The sequence below is a fragment of the Schistocerca americana genome, chromosome 2 (genome assembly GCF_021461395.2).
Source record: "Schistocerca americana isolate TAMUIC-IGC-003095 chromosome 2, iqSchAmer2.1, whole genome shotgun sequence".
Taxonomy (NCBI): Eukaryota; Metazoa; Arthropoda; class Insecta; order Orthoptera; family Acrididae; genus Schistocerca; species Schistocerca americana.
The window spans coordinates 305,511,351-305,527,450 of NC_060120.1; the positions used below are offsets into that span (position 1 = coordinate 305,511,351).

Consider the following 16,100-nt stretch of genomic DNA (forward strand, 5'->3'; position numbering starts at 1 on the left):
GTTGACATTCAAACAGATTTCACTCAGTAGCTCTCTGTCTGTAGCCCTATACCTTGTTTGACAACTATTATGCAGCAGTTTATGCTTCTTTAGGAGTTTCTTTATAGTGATTTTATACCGTAGAGGGTCCCTTACATCTGAAATTGTTCTGCTTAGTACGTATGTCTCCTGTTCATGGTCAGATATTCTTTTAAGCTGGAGCCATAATTCGTACATGCTCCTGTCCTGTGCTAAAAGTGTTAAGTTTGTCAGGGATGGTAATAATTGTTGCTACAACTGCCCCAGAGTCGCAAATCCAGTTTCAGTGTGAACATCCACAAGTAGGCCAAGTCTTTTTGTTGCCATTAGATCTAATATATTTCCATCATGAGTGGAGTTCTGAATTATCTGTTCTGGGTATTTCTCAGGGAAGGCATTTAGTAATGTTTCACAGGAAGTCCTGTCACATCCACCGCTAGCAAACTTGTAACTAGCCCAGTTGATTGTTAGTTGATTAAAGGCTCCTCCAATGATGTTGGTATGATTGAGGAACTTACTTACAAGTGAACTGGGTTTTCTGTATAATTTCTGGTTGGTGTAGTTCAGTTCTAAACATTGAGGGTTTTAACCACACCATATGCATACCTTTACCAATCAATTATGCACAGCAAAAATAACTTTGATAATTATTGCACAATCACCTGTGTTTATGACTATAGAATAAGAGCAGTTAGTTACTAGTTCACTCTGTAGGAGCAGTTTATCATAGCTGCATCTCCATATTTTGACTCATTCCATACTCAGAGAGTAAATGAATTAAAGCAAATCATTTATTTTTAAGCATTTACACAAAAAGTTAGAATAGGTAGTTTCAGAATTTAACAAAAATTATTATTATTTTTATCAGTGGTGGTGGTGATGGTGGTAGTAGTAGTAGTAGTAGTAGTAGTAGTAGTATAGCTTGTGCAGGATACGGTGGTAGATGTGCAGTGATGTGTTTTTGTCCAAAGTGGTGGGCAAATTCATTCGTTTATTCAGAAGGGGGGGCCAATAAGTGTTTTCTAGTTTTTGGCCGGTCAGCAATGACAGAATTGAGGCGTGCACCCTGCAGGCTTTCTCAAACAAATTTATAGAAATTTTTTTACTCATTTTTGTTTTCCTTATAGCTTTATATGCCAGGTTCATGATGATGTGCCCATCATTTCGTTAATGGTCATAGTTATTGTGGTATTTACATGAAAGTAAGACATTGTGCAAAACTCGGGAAAGTGTGTGATGAAAAATAGAGATCGCTATGATTTGATGATTTGTGCACACTACATAATAAGTTGTTGCATATGAAATTTAGCTTATATATTGATTTTGTTGTTAGATTTGGGTAGAGGTATCTATCAGTCACCAATCGTGAGAAAACTGATCTGATGTGGCACACTCATTTGCGACCGTGCCAAGCCTGCAATGAAGCCAGAGTGAAATATCTACAACAGTCCTCATATTTCATAAACGGTTTCAGATACTGGAATGAGATTTTGGTAAATGACAACATCCAAAGAGGAGAGTATTTTACCACATCATTATTATGTAAAACTTCATTATACACAATATTATTCCACTAACTACAGACTTTTTCATTTAAAGAATGTAATTTTTAAGTGACACTGATAGCTGGCGAAATGAGAAATGCTATAGGTTGTGGAACAACATATGTGAAGACATGACACATTTTTTGCACCAAAGCTACTGTGTTTACTTTTCCTCAGTTTCTCATTTAATAAACTTTGTAAACCACTGTTTAAGAATTCTCTATAAGTTGCATCTGCACTATGTGCTAGTGAGGTGAGATAGTGTAAACTTCACTATGTTTTGGCAAAAGAAGCAAATTTTGACATGGCAACAGAGAAATGTGTAGGTCTTACTCAAAATTTGCCACTCATGACGCTTCTCTGAAAGTTACAAATGGTTAATAAGCCAGGCAAAAATAAATCTCTGCATTTTCAGTGAAATTCTTTTTAGATACTAATGAAAGCAGAGGTGACAGTAAATCTTTTTGAACAGTCACCATGCAAGTTACAAGTGGTTAACAAGCCAGGCAAAAATAAATCTCTGCATTTTCAGTGGAATCCTTTTTAGATACTAACAAAAGCAGAGGTTACAGTAAATCTTTTGGAACGGTCACCATGCAAGTTTGGGCGTGGAGGAGCCCCACTTAATATTTACAAAAAATGTGAGTGTAGGCTTCAGTTTAGAATGGCACTTTTCCCTCCAGCACCCAGCATGTGCCCTATAGCACTCTAAGCGACAACCGCCCCCCCCCCCCCCCCCCCATGCCGGCGGCAACGCATTTTGTACAAGGGTATTGGATATGTCGTATTATAACTTAAGAAGAGGAAGGGGGGGAGGGGGGAATGTAATCTGGATATAGACTCCTTAGTTAGTTCTTCTGATATGGCCCTCTGTTTCCCTACTTCAACAGTGAGCAACTGTTGCTCTCGAGCACAGCAATTAGTGATCAAGCCCATGGGTACATTCAACAGATAATCCTTCCACAAAAAGATAGTAATGAGCTATAAAAATTGAGGTGAACAAACAAAACCAAGACACAGCGCTTCCTGGACAGAGGAGCATGAAAAAGCTCACTCATAAAGAATCAAAGGATCTTAGGTCTGGAAGAAAGAAAAGTTCACTGCCAAATGCAACAAGGCCCAAATAAATAAATAATATATTTTAAGGCCAACAGAAGCAGTAGCTATCAGAGTAGAAATTCATAAGCCCAACAAAACAGAGGAAAGACTTAGAGAAATGGCATCATTTCCTGTTGAGACAAGAAAGTCAGCCAGGTCAAAAATAGCTGAATGTAAAGCACATAAGTAATGCAATGCTAGCAAATGTGATGCCTTCAAACATTATAAATGGCAGACAAAGCATTTGTTAAGTTACAGATAATCATAGGAGACAGAATAACAATCTAATGAGCCAAGACATATGTTATAATAGTAGGAAACAAGTAGTGTAGAAGAATGAAACCAAAGTTAAGAAGAAGCAGGAACAAAAACTGCAAAAATAAGACACATACAGAAAGAACAACTAATAAATGTGGAAATGGTAGACAATTGAGGCGGAAGTAGATAGTAGGTACGCAGTAATGGGAGAGATTAGAAGCTTAATGAGTTATGGGAACCAACCAATCACTCTAGGTTGTGGTCCAGTTCATTGGTGACCTTGAGCTTAATCTTCGAATAATCCAGTTACGTCCAATCATTTCTTCTTTCTTGCCAGACGAAACTATCTTCTGTAGTGGGCTATCAATCTGCCACTACCTGGCAGAAAGAAGTTGTTTGTTTCTTTGTGTGTTTGTATTTGTTGGCAGTTTAATTTTGAAGTTTTCTATCTTTATAGCTAGGTAGATAAAGAATATGACTGACACTCATTGACAGTTTTTTGTAGATTTTCAAAGATATTTTTGCTTAATGTTTGGAAACTGTATTGTCTACTGTGTATATTTGGAACTTTGTTCGAGGGGTGCTTTCAAATTAATTTTTCTCTTAATTTAATTGCATCTATGTTTCAGAGGAACCAACACTTCATTATCCATTTTTCTACCGTCCAATGTATCCTATACTGGAAGATGGTTGGACAGCATTCCGACCAGAAACTGAATTTTCAAAACTTGTTACAACATTGTCTGAAGAATGGCGCATCAGTTATATAAACAAAGATTTTAATGTAAGTTCATTGAAGATTTGAGAGAGACAGTTGCTTAGTGCGCCACAAATCTATTTCTGTCTGTAGATTACAGGACAATTTGTTCTCATAATGATCTTCTTTTATCTGTCAATCTTTCTCCACTTTGATCCCATAAGATTATTAGATTCATGATTTAATGTTCGTTTTTCTTTCATAATGAAATATGTTTTCATTTCCTTTATTGATGAAACTTAAGTTTGTCTGATATTTTATTTTGTGCTTCTTTTGCAATTAATTTTGTTTCGAAGCCATGCTGTATAAGAAGAAATAAGTCAGAAATATTGGTGGAAACTAGACCAGTGAGACTTTCATACTCCCACTTCCATTACGTTGAGTATAATAAGTGTTACCATCATACCATTGCCCCTCATTTCACTTCAGAGTTGAGGTTAACAACATTACAAAATTATTGCCTTAGTCCTGTAAGTATTGAAAAGCAACCAGAATTTTTCTTGCACAACATACATGACTCTAAGAGAAGGGAAAGGTGGAATAGTGTTAAATTACCTACATTGCCAGTATATACCAGGAAGGGAACGAGGAATGTAAATTTAGCCCTGTATGCAGATGTTACTAGTGACCCGGCCTGGCTATACGCAGCTAGCATAGTGTAGTGTATTTTGTGTGTGGACTGCTACATAGAGTTATGAATAAAATTCAGAGAACAATATTAAGTAATGGAATGTAATCACTTGTATATAACATAGCCGATGTAACCATTGTATGGCAGGAAAATGGTGAGGAGGTGTTATTGTTATGTACTCCATATTGAACTGGCATTTGGAGTGACATCTCATACCAACAGTGAGAGCACATTGTGATGTAAGTAATATGTTTACCACCAATGTAAATACTGTGCATGAATCATGAGTGTATGTGTAAGTGAGTCATTTTAAATATGAATCTGAGGCTGGTTGAGGTGGCACAAATAAGAGAGAAAATAAGAAAAAATACACATGAGCTAAATGTGCAGCTCGTGCTACAGCACACCTCTTGTGACATGTTTTTCTTGGAGCATGAAACAATAAAGCTCTGTATATCTTGGATTCATATATAAACTGTCCATTCGCATGAATGGACACAGGCAGACAGTGTTTGTTGGTAATGAGGATCACCCTGTGGCTAAACATGCCTTGGTGCACGGCCAGCACATCTTGGCACAGTGTTACACCGTCCGGGTCATCTGGATACTTCCCACTAACACCAACCTATCCAAGCTCCGGAGATGGGAACTTGCTCTTCAATATATCCTCTCTTCCCGTTATCCACCAGCCCTCAATCTCCGCTAATTTCAAGTTGCCGCCACTCATACCTCACCTGTCATTCAACAACATCTTTGCCTCTGCTCTTCTGCCTCGACTGACATCTCTGCCCAAACTCTTTGTCTTTAAATACGTCTGCTTGTGTCTGTATATGTGTGGATGGACATATGTGTGTGTGCGAGTGTATACCCGTCCTTTTTTCCCCCTAAGGTAAGTCTTTCCACTCCCGGGATTGGAATGACTCCTTACCCTTTCCCTTAAAACCCACATCCTTTCGTCTTTCCCTCTCCTTCCCTCTTTCCTGATGAGGCAACAGTTTGTTGCGAAAGCTTGAATTTTGTGTGTATGTTTGTGTTTGTTTGTGTGTCTGTCGACCTGCCAGCACTTTCATTTGGTAAGTCACATCATCTTTTTTTTTTTTTAGGTATATTTTTCCTACGTGGAATGTTTCCCTCTATTATAACCATATCATTAATTTGAACCCAACAATTACGTTCATTATTGTTGCTGTTGCATTTCGAAATCTTTCCTGTCGTCTTATTTTCTCTTTCTGTTTTTACCAGTAGTCTCACTTTGTATTCACCTTCCCCTTTTTACCGTAATACAATTTTATCCCGCCTATATACACTCAATAATACGTAACCCACTTCCAAACCATAACCAAAAAAAATTTTATTTTCCGTTTTCAACACTACCGCTGCTATAAAATCCACCGTTTCTAGTTCAATAACAGCTGCTTTCACGTATTAAACAACCATTTTGGCTAGTTCTAATAACTTTCACTTTATTTCCACTTCCATTTTTCGCACATCACTGATCATTTGTAGCCGCTCCCCACAGGTTTTAACGTCATTATTTCTTCGTCAGACAATTGTTAGCCCCATTTTCGTAATCTTTCACCACAACACCACTCCTTTTAATACATTTACACGTTTTTTCGAAATTTTCCTGAATTTCTCCGTCCTTTAACGTGTTTTAGCGGCAACACAACCACCTAACCTTCATGCACATCGCTGTCTACCAACCCAAGTTGACCACAGGATCAACTTAACCAACACTTTTTCGCCTTTTTTCATACCAGATCTCCAGTTACTTTCTAGTTCACCCTTATCTCTCCCCATATATTTTTATCTTTCATTTTCATTTCAACCTCATGTTACACTTTCCACCTTCTAATACCATGTCACCCTCACAACACCCCCACAACGACCCCATTAAGTTTTATTTACATTCCCTCCGCAAACATGCCTTCACCCTAGCCAGATTATGCTCGCATATTTTATTTTCTCAGGCTTGTCTGACATTTGGCATAACCCCCAAAGGCCTCACACTTAAAGTTCCCATCTCTGGCTGCAACCCTTCTTTCCATCAGTCCCTATACCAGTTCCAAACTGAACAATCCATTGCCCTCACCCACCTAATCCTTCACCTACACATCAACTCAGCCAATGAACACACCCGTCAACTCCTATCCTTAATAAAAGTCCTCAATCTTTCCTCTCCCACATCCACACCGGCTATTCAGAGCATCCTCCTACAGGCCAACCGCAAATTAGAACAGCATGCCACCCTTCACCTCAAAAAACTATCCAATCTCCTGGTTTCCCACCACCGGAAAGGCAACTCACTCACCCTTCACAACCTTTCCAGCAAACCTCAACCACCTCTCATTGCACACAAACCCAGTCTCTCCCATCTACTCAGTCTCCCACTTCCAGCTCCACTCCCTCCAAAACCTCAAAATTCCAATCAACACAATCTGGCACCACAACACCCTAATTCAGTAGTTAACCTTTCGTCCAAACCTCTCTCCCAATCCGAAACCTCTGTCCTATCCAAAGGCCTCACCTTCAGCCCCACTCCCAGATTCAACCAAACACCCCTCGTCAAAGATTTACTGTCCTACACTCGTACTCTCTGCTGGAAGTATCACTTTGCCACGAAGAAAAATGATCCTAATCCTACCCCTAATGATCCAACTCCCCAAGACACTATCCAAATTGAACTCTGCCTGGAACAGTTCCGTCCTCCGTCACAGCGGGACCCACCTCCTCTTCCTCAAAATCACCCTCTCCAAACCTTCCAGGAATTTCTGACTTCCAGCCTTGCCTCTCAATCCTTCTCAAAAAACCTTAATCCTACTCCCAACATCACCACTGCTGAAGCCCAGGCTATCCGTGATCTGAAGGCTGACCGGTCCATCGTCATTTTTCCGGCGGACAAGGGTACCACGACCGTGGTACTTGATCGTCGGGAGTATGTGGCTGAGGGACTGCGTCAGCTTTCAGACAACACCACATACAAAGTTTGCCAAGGTAATCCCATTCCTGGTGTCCAGGCAGAGCTTCAAGGAATCCTCAGAGCCTTAGGCCCCCTACAAAACCTTTCACCTTACTCCATCAATCTCCTGACCCCACCGACACCCCGAACGCTACCTTCTACCTTCTTCCTAAAATTCACAAACCCAATCATCCCGACCGCCCCATTGTAGCTGGTTACCAAGCCCCCACAGAACGTATCTCTGCCTACGTAGATCAACACCTTCAACCCATTACATGCAGTCTCCCATCCTTCATCAAAGACACCAACCACTTTCTCGAATGCCTGGAATCCTTACCCAACCCGTTACCCCCAGAAACCATCCTTGTAACCATTGAAGCCACTTCCTTATACACAAATATCCCGCACGTCCAGGGCCTCGCTGCGATGGAGCACTTCCTTTCACGCCGATCACCTGCCACCCTACCTAAAACCTCTTTCCTCATTACCTTAGCCAGCTTCATCCTGACTCACAACTTCTTCACTTTTGAAGGCCGGACATACCAACAATTAAAGGGAACAGCCATGGGTACCAGGATGGCCCCTTCGTAAGCCAACCTATTCATGGGTCGCTTAGAGGAAGCCTTCTTGGTTACCCAGGCCTGGCAACCCAAAGTTTGGTACAGATTTATTGATGACATCTTCATGATCTGGACTCACAGTGAAGAAGAACTCCAGAATTTCCTCTCCAACCTCAACTCCTTTGGTTCCATCAGATTCACCTGGTCTTACTCCAAATCCCATGCCACTTTCCTTGATGTTGACCTCCACCTGTCCAATGGCCAGCTTCACACGTCCGTCCACATCAAACCCACCAACAAGCAACAGTACCTTCATTACGACAGCTGCCACCCATTCCACATCAAATGGTCCCTTCCCTACAGCCTAGGTCTTCGTGGCAAACGAATCTGCTCCAGTCCGGAATCCCTGAAGCATTACACCAACAACCTGACAACAGCTTTCGCATCCCGCAACTACCCTCCCGACCTGGTACAGAAGCAAATAACCAGAGCCACTTCCTCATCCTCTCAAACCCAGAACCTCCCACAGAAGAACCACAAAAGTGCCCCACTTGTGACAGGACACTTTCCGGGACTGGATCAGATTCTGAATGTGGCTCTTCAGCAGGGATACGACTTCCTCAAATCCTGCCCTGAAATGAGATCCATCCTTCATGAAATCCTTCCCACTCCACCAAGAGTGTCTTTTCGCCGTCCACCTAACCTTCGTACCCTCTTAGTTCATCCCTATGAAATCCCCAAACCACGTTCCCTACCCTCTGGCTCCTACCCTTGTAACCGCTCCCGGTGTAAAACCTGTCCCATGCACCCTCCCACCACCACCTACTCCAGTCCTGTAACCCGGAAGGTGTACACGATCAAAGGCAGAGCCACATGTGAAAGCACCCACGTGATCTACCAACTGACCTGCCTACACTGTGACGCATTCTATGTGGGAATGACCAGCAACAAACTGTCCATTCGCATGAATGGACACAGGCAGACAGTGTTTGTTGGTAATGAGGATCACCCTGTGGCTAAACATGCCTTGGTGCACGGCCAGCACATCTTGGCACAGTGTTACACCGTCTGGGTCATCTGGATACTTCCCACTAACACCAACCTATCCGAGCTCCGGAGATGGGAACTTGCTCTTCAATATATCCTCTCTTCCCGTTATCCACCAGCCCTCAATCTCCGCTAATTTCAAGTTGCCGCCACTCATACCTCACCTGTCATTCAACAACATCTTTGCCTCTGCTCTTCTGCCTTGACTGACACCTCTGCCCAAACTCTTTGTCTTTAAATACGTCTGCTTGTGTCTGTATATGTGTGGATGGACATATGTGTGTGTGCGAGTGTATACCCGTCCTTTTTTCCCCCTAAGGTAAGTCTTTCCACTCCCGGGATTGGAATGACTCCTTACCCTTTCCCTGAAAACCCACATCCTTTCGTCTTTCCCTCTCCTTCCCTCTTTCCTGATGAGGCAACAGTTTGTTGCGAAAGCTTGAATTTTGTGTGTATGTTTGTGTTTGTTTGTGTGTCTGTCGACCTGCCAGCACTTTCATTTGGTAAGTCACATCATTTTCTTTTTTTAGGTATATTTTTCCTACGTGGAATGTTTCCCTCTATTATAACCATATCATTAATTTGAACCCGACAATTACGTTCATTATTGTCGCTGTTGCATTTCGAAATCTTTCCTGTCGTCTTATTTTCTCTTTATTTTCTCTTTCTGTTTTTACCAGTAGTCTCACTTTGTATTCACCTTCCCCTTTTTACCGTAATACAATTTTATCCCGCCTATATACACTCAATAATACGTAACCCACTTCCAAACCATAACCAAAAAAAATTTTATTTTCCGTTTTCAACACTACCGCTGCTATAAAATCCACCGTTTCTAGTTCAATAACAGCTGCTTTCACGTATTAAACAACCATTTCGGCTAGTTCTAATAACTTTCACTTTATTTCCACTTCCATTTTTCGCACATCACTGATCATTTGTAGCCGCTCCCCACAGGTTTTAACGTCATTATTTCTTCGTCAGACAATTGTTAGCCCCATTTTCGTAATCTTTCACCACAACACCACTCCTTTTAATACATTTACACGTTTTTTCGAAATTTTCCTGAATTTCTCCGTCCTTTAACGTGTTTTAGCGGCAACACAACCACCTAACCTTCATGCACATCGCTGTCTACCAACCCAAGTTGACCACAGGATCAACTTAACCAACACTTTTTCGCCTTTTTTCATACCAGATCTCCAGTTACTTTCTAGTTCACCCTTATCTCTCCCCATATATTTTTATCTTTCATTTTCATTTCAACCTCATGTTACACTTTCCACCTTCTAGTACCATGTCACCCTCACAACACCCCCACAACGACCCCATTAAGTTTTATTTACATTCCCTCCGCAAACATGCCTTCACCCTAGCCAGATTATGCTCGCATATTTTGTTTTCTCAGGCTTGTCTGACATTTGGCATAACCCCCAAAGGCCTCACACTTAAAGTTCCCATCTCTGGCTGCAACCCTTCTTTCCATCAGTCCCTATACCAGTTCCAAACTGAACAATCCATTGCCCTCACCCACCTAATCCTTCACCTACACATCAACTCAGCCAATGAACACACCCGTCAACTCCTATCCTTAATAAAAGTCCTCAATCTTTCCTCTCCCACATCCACACCGGCTATTCAGAGCATCCTCCTACAGGCCAACCGCAAATTAGAACAGCATGCCACCCTTCACCTCAAAAATCTATCCAATCTCCTGGTTTCCCACCACCGGAAAGGCAACTCACTCACCCTTCACAACCTTTCCAGCAAACCTCAACCACCTCTCATTGCACACAAACCCAGTCTCTCCCATCTACTCAGTCTCCCACTTCCAGCTCCACTCCCTCCAAAACCTCAAAATTCCAATCAACACAATCTGGCACCACAACACCCTAATTCAGTAGTTAACCTTTCGTCCAAACCTCTCTCCCAATCCGAAACCTCTGTCCTATCCAAAGGCCTCACCTTCAGTCCCACTCCCAGATTCAACCAAACAGCCCTCGTCAAAGATTTACTGTCCTACACTCGTACTCTCTGCTGGAAGTATCACTTTGCCACGAAGAAAAATGATCCTAATCCTACCCCTAATGATCCAACTCCCCAAGACACTATCCAAATTGAACCCTGCCTGGAACAGTTCCGTCCTCCGTCACAGCGGGACCCACCTCCTCTTCCTCAAAATCACCCTCTCCAAACCTTCCAGGAATTTCTGACTTCCAGCCTTGCCTCTCAATCCTTCTTAAAAAACCTTAATCCTACTCCCAACATCACCACTGCTGAAGCCCAGGCTATCCGTGATCTGAAGGCTGACCGGTCCATCGTCATTTTTCCGGCGGACAAGGGTTCCACGACCGTGGTACTTGATCGTCGGGAGTATGTGGCTGAGGGACTGCGTCAGCTTTCAGACAACACCACATACAAAGTTTGCCAAGGTAATCCCATTCCTGGTGTCCAGGCGGAGCTTCAAGGAATCCTCAGAACCTTAGGCCCCCTACAAAACCTTTCACCTTACTCCATGAACCTCCTGACCCCACCGACACCCCGAACGCTACCTTCTACCTTCTTCCTAAAATTCACAAACCCAATCATCCCGGCCGCCCCATTGTAGCTGGTTACCAAGCCCCCACAGAACGTATCTCTGCCTACGTAGATCAACACCTTCAACCCATTACATGCAGTCTCCCATCCTTCATCAAAGACACCAACCACTTTCTCGAACGCCTGGAATCCTTACCCAACCCGTTACCCCCAGAAACCATCCTTGTAACCATTGATGCCACTTCCTTATACACAAATATCCCGCACGTCCAGGGCCTCGTTGCGATGGAGCATTTCCTTTCACGCCGATCACCTGCCACCCTACCTAAAACCTCTTTCCTCATTACCTTAGCCAGCTTCATCCTGACTCACAACTTCTTCACTTTTGAAGGCCGGACATACCAACAATTAAAGGGAACAGCCATGGGTACCAGGATGGCCCCTTCGTACGCCAACCTATTCATGGGTCGCTTAGAGGAAGCCTTCTTGGTTACCCACGCCTGGCAACCCAAAGTTTGGTACAGATTTATTGATGACATCTTCATGATCTGGACTCACAGTGAAGAAGAACTCCAGAATTTCCTCTCCAACCTCAACTCCTTTGGTTCCATCAGATTCACCTGGTCTTACTCCAAATCCCATGCCACTTTCCTTGATGTTGACCTCCACCTGTCCAATGGCCAGCTTCACACGTCCGTCCACATCAAACCCACCAACAAGCAACAGTACCTCCATTACGACAGCTGCCACCCATTCCACATCAAATGGTCCCTTCCCTACAGCCTAGGTCTTCGTGGCAAACGAATCTGCTCCAGTCCGGAATCCCTGAAGCATTACACCAACAACCTGACAACAGCTTTCGCATCCCGCAACTACCCTCCCGACCTGGTACAGAAGCAAATAACCAGAGCCACTTCCTCATCCTCTCAAACCCAGGACCTCCCACAGAAGAACCACAAAAGTGCCCCACTTGTGACAGGATACTTTCCAGGACTGGATCAGATTCTGAATGTGGCTCTTCAGCAGGTATACGACTTCCTCAAATCCTGCCCTGAAATGAGATCCGTCCTTCATGAAATCCTTCCCACTCCACCAAGAGTGTCTTTTCGCCGTCCACCTAACCTTCGTACCCTCTTAGTTCATCCCTATGAAATCCCCAAACCACCTTCCCTACCCTTTGGCTCCTACCCTTGTAACCGCCCCCGGTGTAAAACCTGTCCCATGCACCCTCCCACCACCACCTACTCCAGTCCTGTAACCCGGAAGGTGTACACGATCAAAGTCAGAGCCACGTGTGAAAAGCATGAATGGCACTTTCTGCACATGGTGCAAGTTGTATATCTAATCCTATTAGAAAAGCAGGAGCAGAACGCATTTTCAGTAATATTCTCCAGATAATTATTGTTTCTCTTCTAACAGTTTCTATCATTGTCTAGGGAGAAAACCGCATTACAATAATACCTATACAAAAAATGAAAAATATGTACAGTGATTGTAATAAATGATTAGAAGGCAAATGAGTAAGGCATAATGTTTCTAATTTTTGTTTGTACCTTTTAAGAGAAATTTGCTTCTGAATTAACATCTTTTTGAGCTTCTAAAACTGCAAAATCCTTGGATCATTGACAATCTCAGAAGTAAGGAAATATATATATAAACAATTGTGATGTTTATGGAAGGATAGGTTATCACTCACAAATAGATAGATCACTGAAGTGTGTAATTAGAGGGCTAACAAGCATACAAAACCAATTCTCTCTCCCCCACTTGGCCCTCCCTCCCTCCTCCCACTCTCTCCTCCCTCCCCCCTCCTCCCTCCCTCCCACCACTCTCTCCTCCCTCCCTCTCCTCCTCCCTCCCCCCACTCTCTCCTCCCTCCCCCCTCCTCCCTCCCTTCTCCCACTCTCTCCTCCCTCCAACTCCTCCTTCCCCCCCCCCCCCCCCTCTCTTCCTCAAGCACGCACGCACATTATTTATAAGAGCCTCTTGTTATACAGATTATTGAGGAAGATTCATTTATTTTCAGATTTGCCCAACGTATCCTAGTGCGGTTGTAGTGCCAAAAACCATTGATGATGAAACTATTGCTATAGCAGCCAGTTTTCGTGATAGTGGGCGTTTTCCAGTATTAAGCTACAGGCATGAAGGTGGGGTATGTATCAGTGCCTTAAGATTTTATTTTGATTGCTTTACAGGTAACATGTAGCTGTTAAGTGAAATTCAGAATGTGCTTATACTGGGATATAACATGCTGAATATGTTAATTACTGCATTATATTATGAATTATCAAACGGGAAAGCGCTGGTAGATAGACACAATAAAAAATAAAAAACACACAAACACGCACGCGAATATCATGCTTTCGCAACCCACGGTTGCTTCATCAGGAAAGAGGGAAGGAGAGGGAAAGACGAAAGGATGTGGGTTTTAAGGGAGAGGGTAAGGAGTCATTCCAATCCTGGGAGCGGAAAGACTTCCCTTAGGGGGAAAAAGGGACAGGTATACACTCGCGCACATACCCACACATCCATCCACACGTATACAGACACAAGCAGCCGCTGGTTGCGAAAGCTTGATATTTGTGTGTGTGTTTGTGTGTTTTTTATTTTTTATTGTGTCTATCTACCAGCACTTTCCCATTTGGTAAGTCACAGCATCTTTTTAATATATTTTTCTCGTGTGGAATGTTTCTTTCTATTATATTCATACCATTAATTACTGTATTCACACACAAAAATTATATGACCATTTTTTTGGAACTGTTTGGGGGATATTAGTTAAAGGTGATTTATTTTTTTCTTGTTGATAGTTGTTTAGAATTTTTAAAAGGTCTTAAGTTATTCTTCATCATTTTACTCCCTGCAGCTCAATGTCCAGGTTTGAGCTAGTTAGCACAGTGGTTGTCACACTGGACTTGCTTTCAGGAGGATGATGGTAGAAATCCCATGATTTCTGTAAATCACTTAAGGCAATGCGGAGACAGTTCCTTTGAAAAGGGCACAGCCAATTTCCTACCCCAATTCGAGCTCATGCTGCGTCTCTAATTACCTTGTTGTCAGTGTTACATTAAAGTCTTAATCTTCCTTCCCTCCTTTTCAGCTTCCATGTAGTGTTCATTTAACCGACAGTATACCGAGAACACACTGCTGCTTGTATGAAAAACCACTTTGTTCTTATTAAATCACAGCTATTCACTCAAATAATAATGAAAACATGTTGAATTTCAAGGAAGTATGGATCATCCCTACTCTCTGTCATGAAAATGTAATCTTCCTCTCCAACCCACCTATTCATGACCATGGGGCATTGGAGATTTTGCTTAAAGTGCCTATATGTGAATTTTAGGCATGCCGCTGTTACATAAAATCTTGGTGGTATGGTTCATTTAGTATACCAGTGAAATGCTGGTGAATATGGTTGTCCTTCAGTATGGCTATGTCCTCTGATAGTACTAGGTCTTTTCTAGACACTATCTCATTTGTTTTGTAATGATTTCTTGATTGGGATTGTGAAATCTGAGTATGAGATCTATCATGTTTCTGACTGTCAATGGTAATTGCTTCTTTCACTAACTTATTAGCCATTTCATTCCCATGAAGACCACAGTGCCCTTCTACCCACATAAAAATAACTTCATTGTTCCTCTCTTACATGTACACCACTTACTGAATGGTTTATTTGTACATCAGGGAGTTGTTATGACATTGTTTATTTTTATGTCTGAGAGTTGTTATGGCATTGTTTGCTGTGGTATTTCAATAAATGCAATGTTGCTGAAGACTTCAACTGTTTAATTGTTTTCAGATCAACATTTTGAGAAGCGTGTTTCAGCACCAACAAGATTGCTGTAAATGCTGGGGTCATATTTGATCTTTCTTTGAGCACTTTAAATTCTCCTGCATCTCCTGTGGTGGAGTCTATGTCTGCAAAGGTGTTGCCCATAGCACAGGATGGTTATAATTAATCTTCTGCTACTTGACCCAGTGGAGGTTGAAAACCATTTACCATTTGGGTACCCAGCTTTATGAGAATGATGATCAGTCTATGTGCTGCAGGGTTTGCATTGTTAATAATTTTAGTGTGATGGCTTGCCTTTAGGCATCGATACTGGTATGATGATGTAGGGTTGAAACACAGGCGTAAGCGTGCATTACAGTTGCAGAGAGTCAACGTAGGTCTGAATAAGGTGAGTGGGGATTTACTTGTAAAGCTGGTTTATCAAAACAACGGAAATAGTGCTACTGCTCTTGATGAGTATCGACACACATTGCTCATGAGGTTACCTGAATACTCCTTAACACATTTGGAGAAAACTAAATCATTGGCCAATCATTACGAACTGTGAGGCTTCCAAGATCAGCAGATCTGAAACCTTGTGATTTCTGACTGTGGGTTTATGTGAAGGACAGTGTTTATGAGTGGGACACCAACGCATGTTGGAGGTTGAAGATGAGCATAGCAAGGGAGATAGCCAGCATCCCACCTGAGATGTTTTGGGCCTCAGTAGAGCAATCTCTAATGTGGTTCCAGGTTGTTGTGGATGCAGATGGTCATCACAGTGATCCATTTTTTAACCTGGAACTTATGCGGTACCCCCTCAAATGGAAATTAAAATGTGTTTCTAATGTTTTTTTTTTTTTCATTGTTTGTTTTCCCTGTGTTCTTACAAATGTTTCCATGAAGTTTCAT

At 42.3% G+C, this 16,100-nt stretch overlaps 1 protein-coding gene across 1 annotated transcript in view; it reads left to right on the plus strand.

The window, feature by feature from the left end:
- LOC124595181 (myotubularin-related protein 9) overlaps positions 1-16,100 on the plus strand; it is a 126,844-nt gene that overhangs the window by 33,417 nt on the left and 77,327 nt on the right. Inside the window, exons 4-5 of the mRNA XM_047133793.1 lie at positions 3,548-3,702; positions 13,437-13,562. Coding sequence (XP_046989749.1) covers positions 3,548-3,702; positions 13,437-13,562 — 281 coding nt within the window. The remainder of the gene's footprint in view (positions 1-3,547; positions 3,703-13,436; positions 13,563-16,100) is intronic.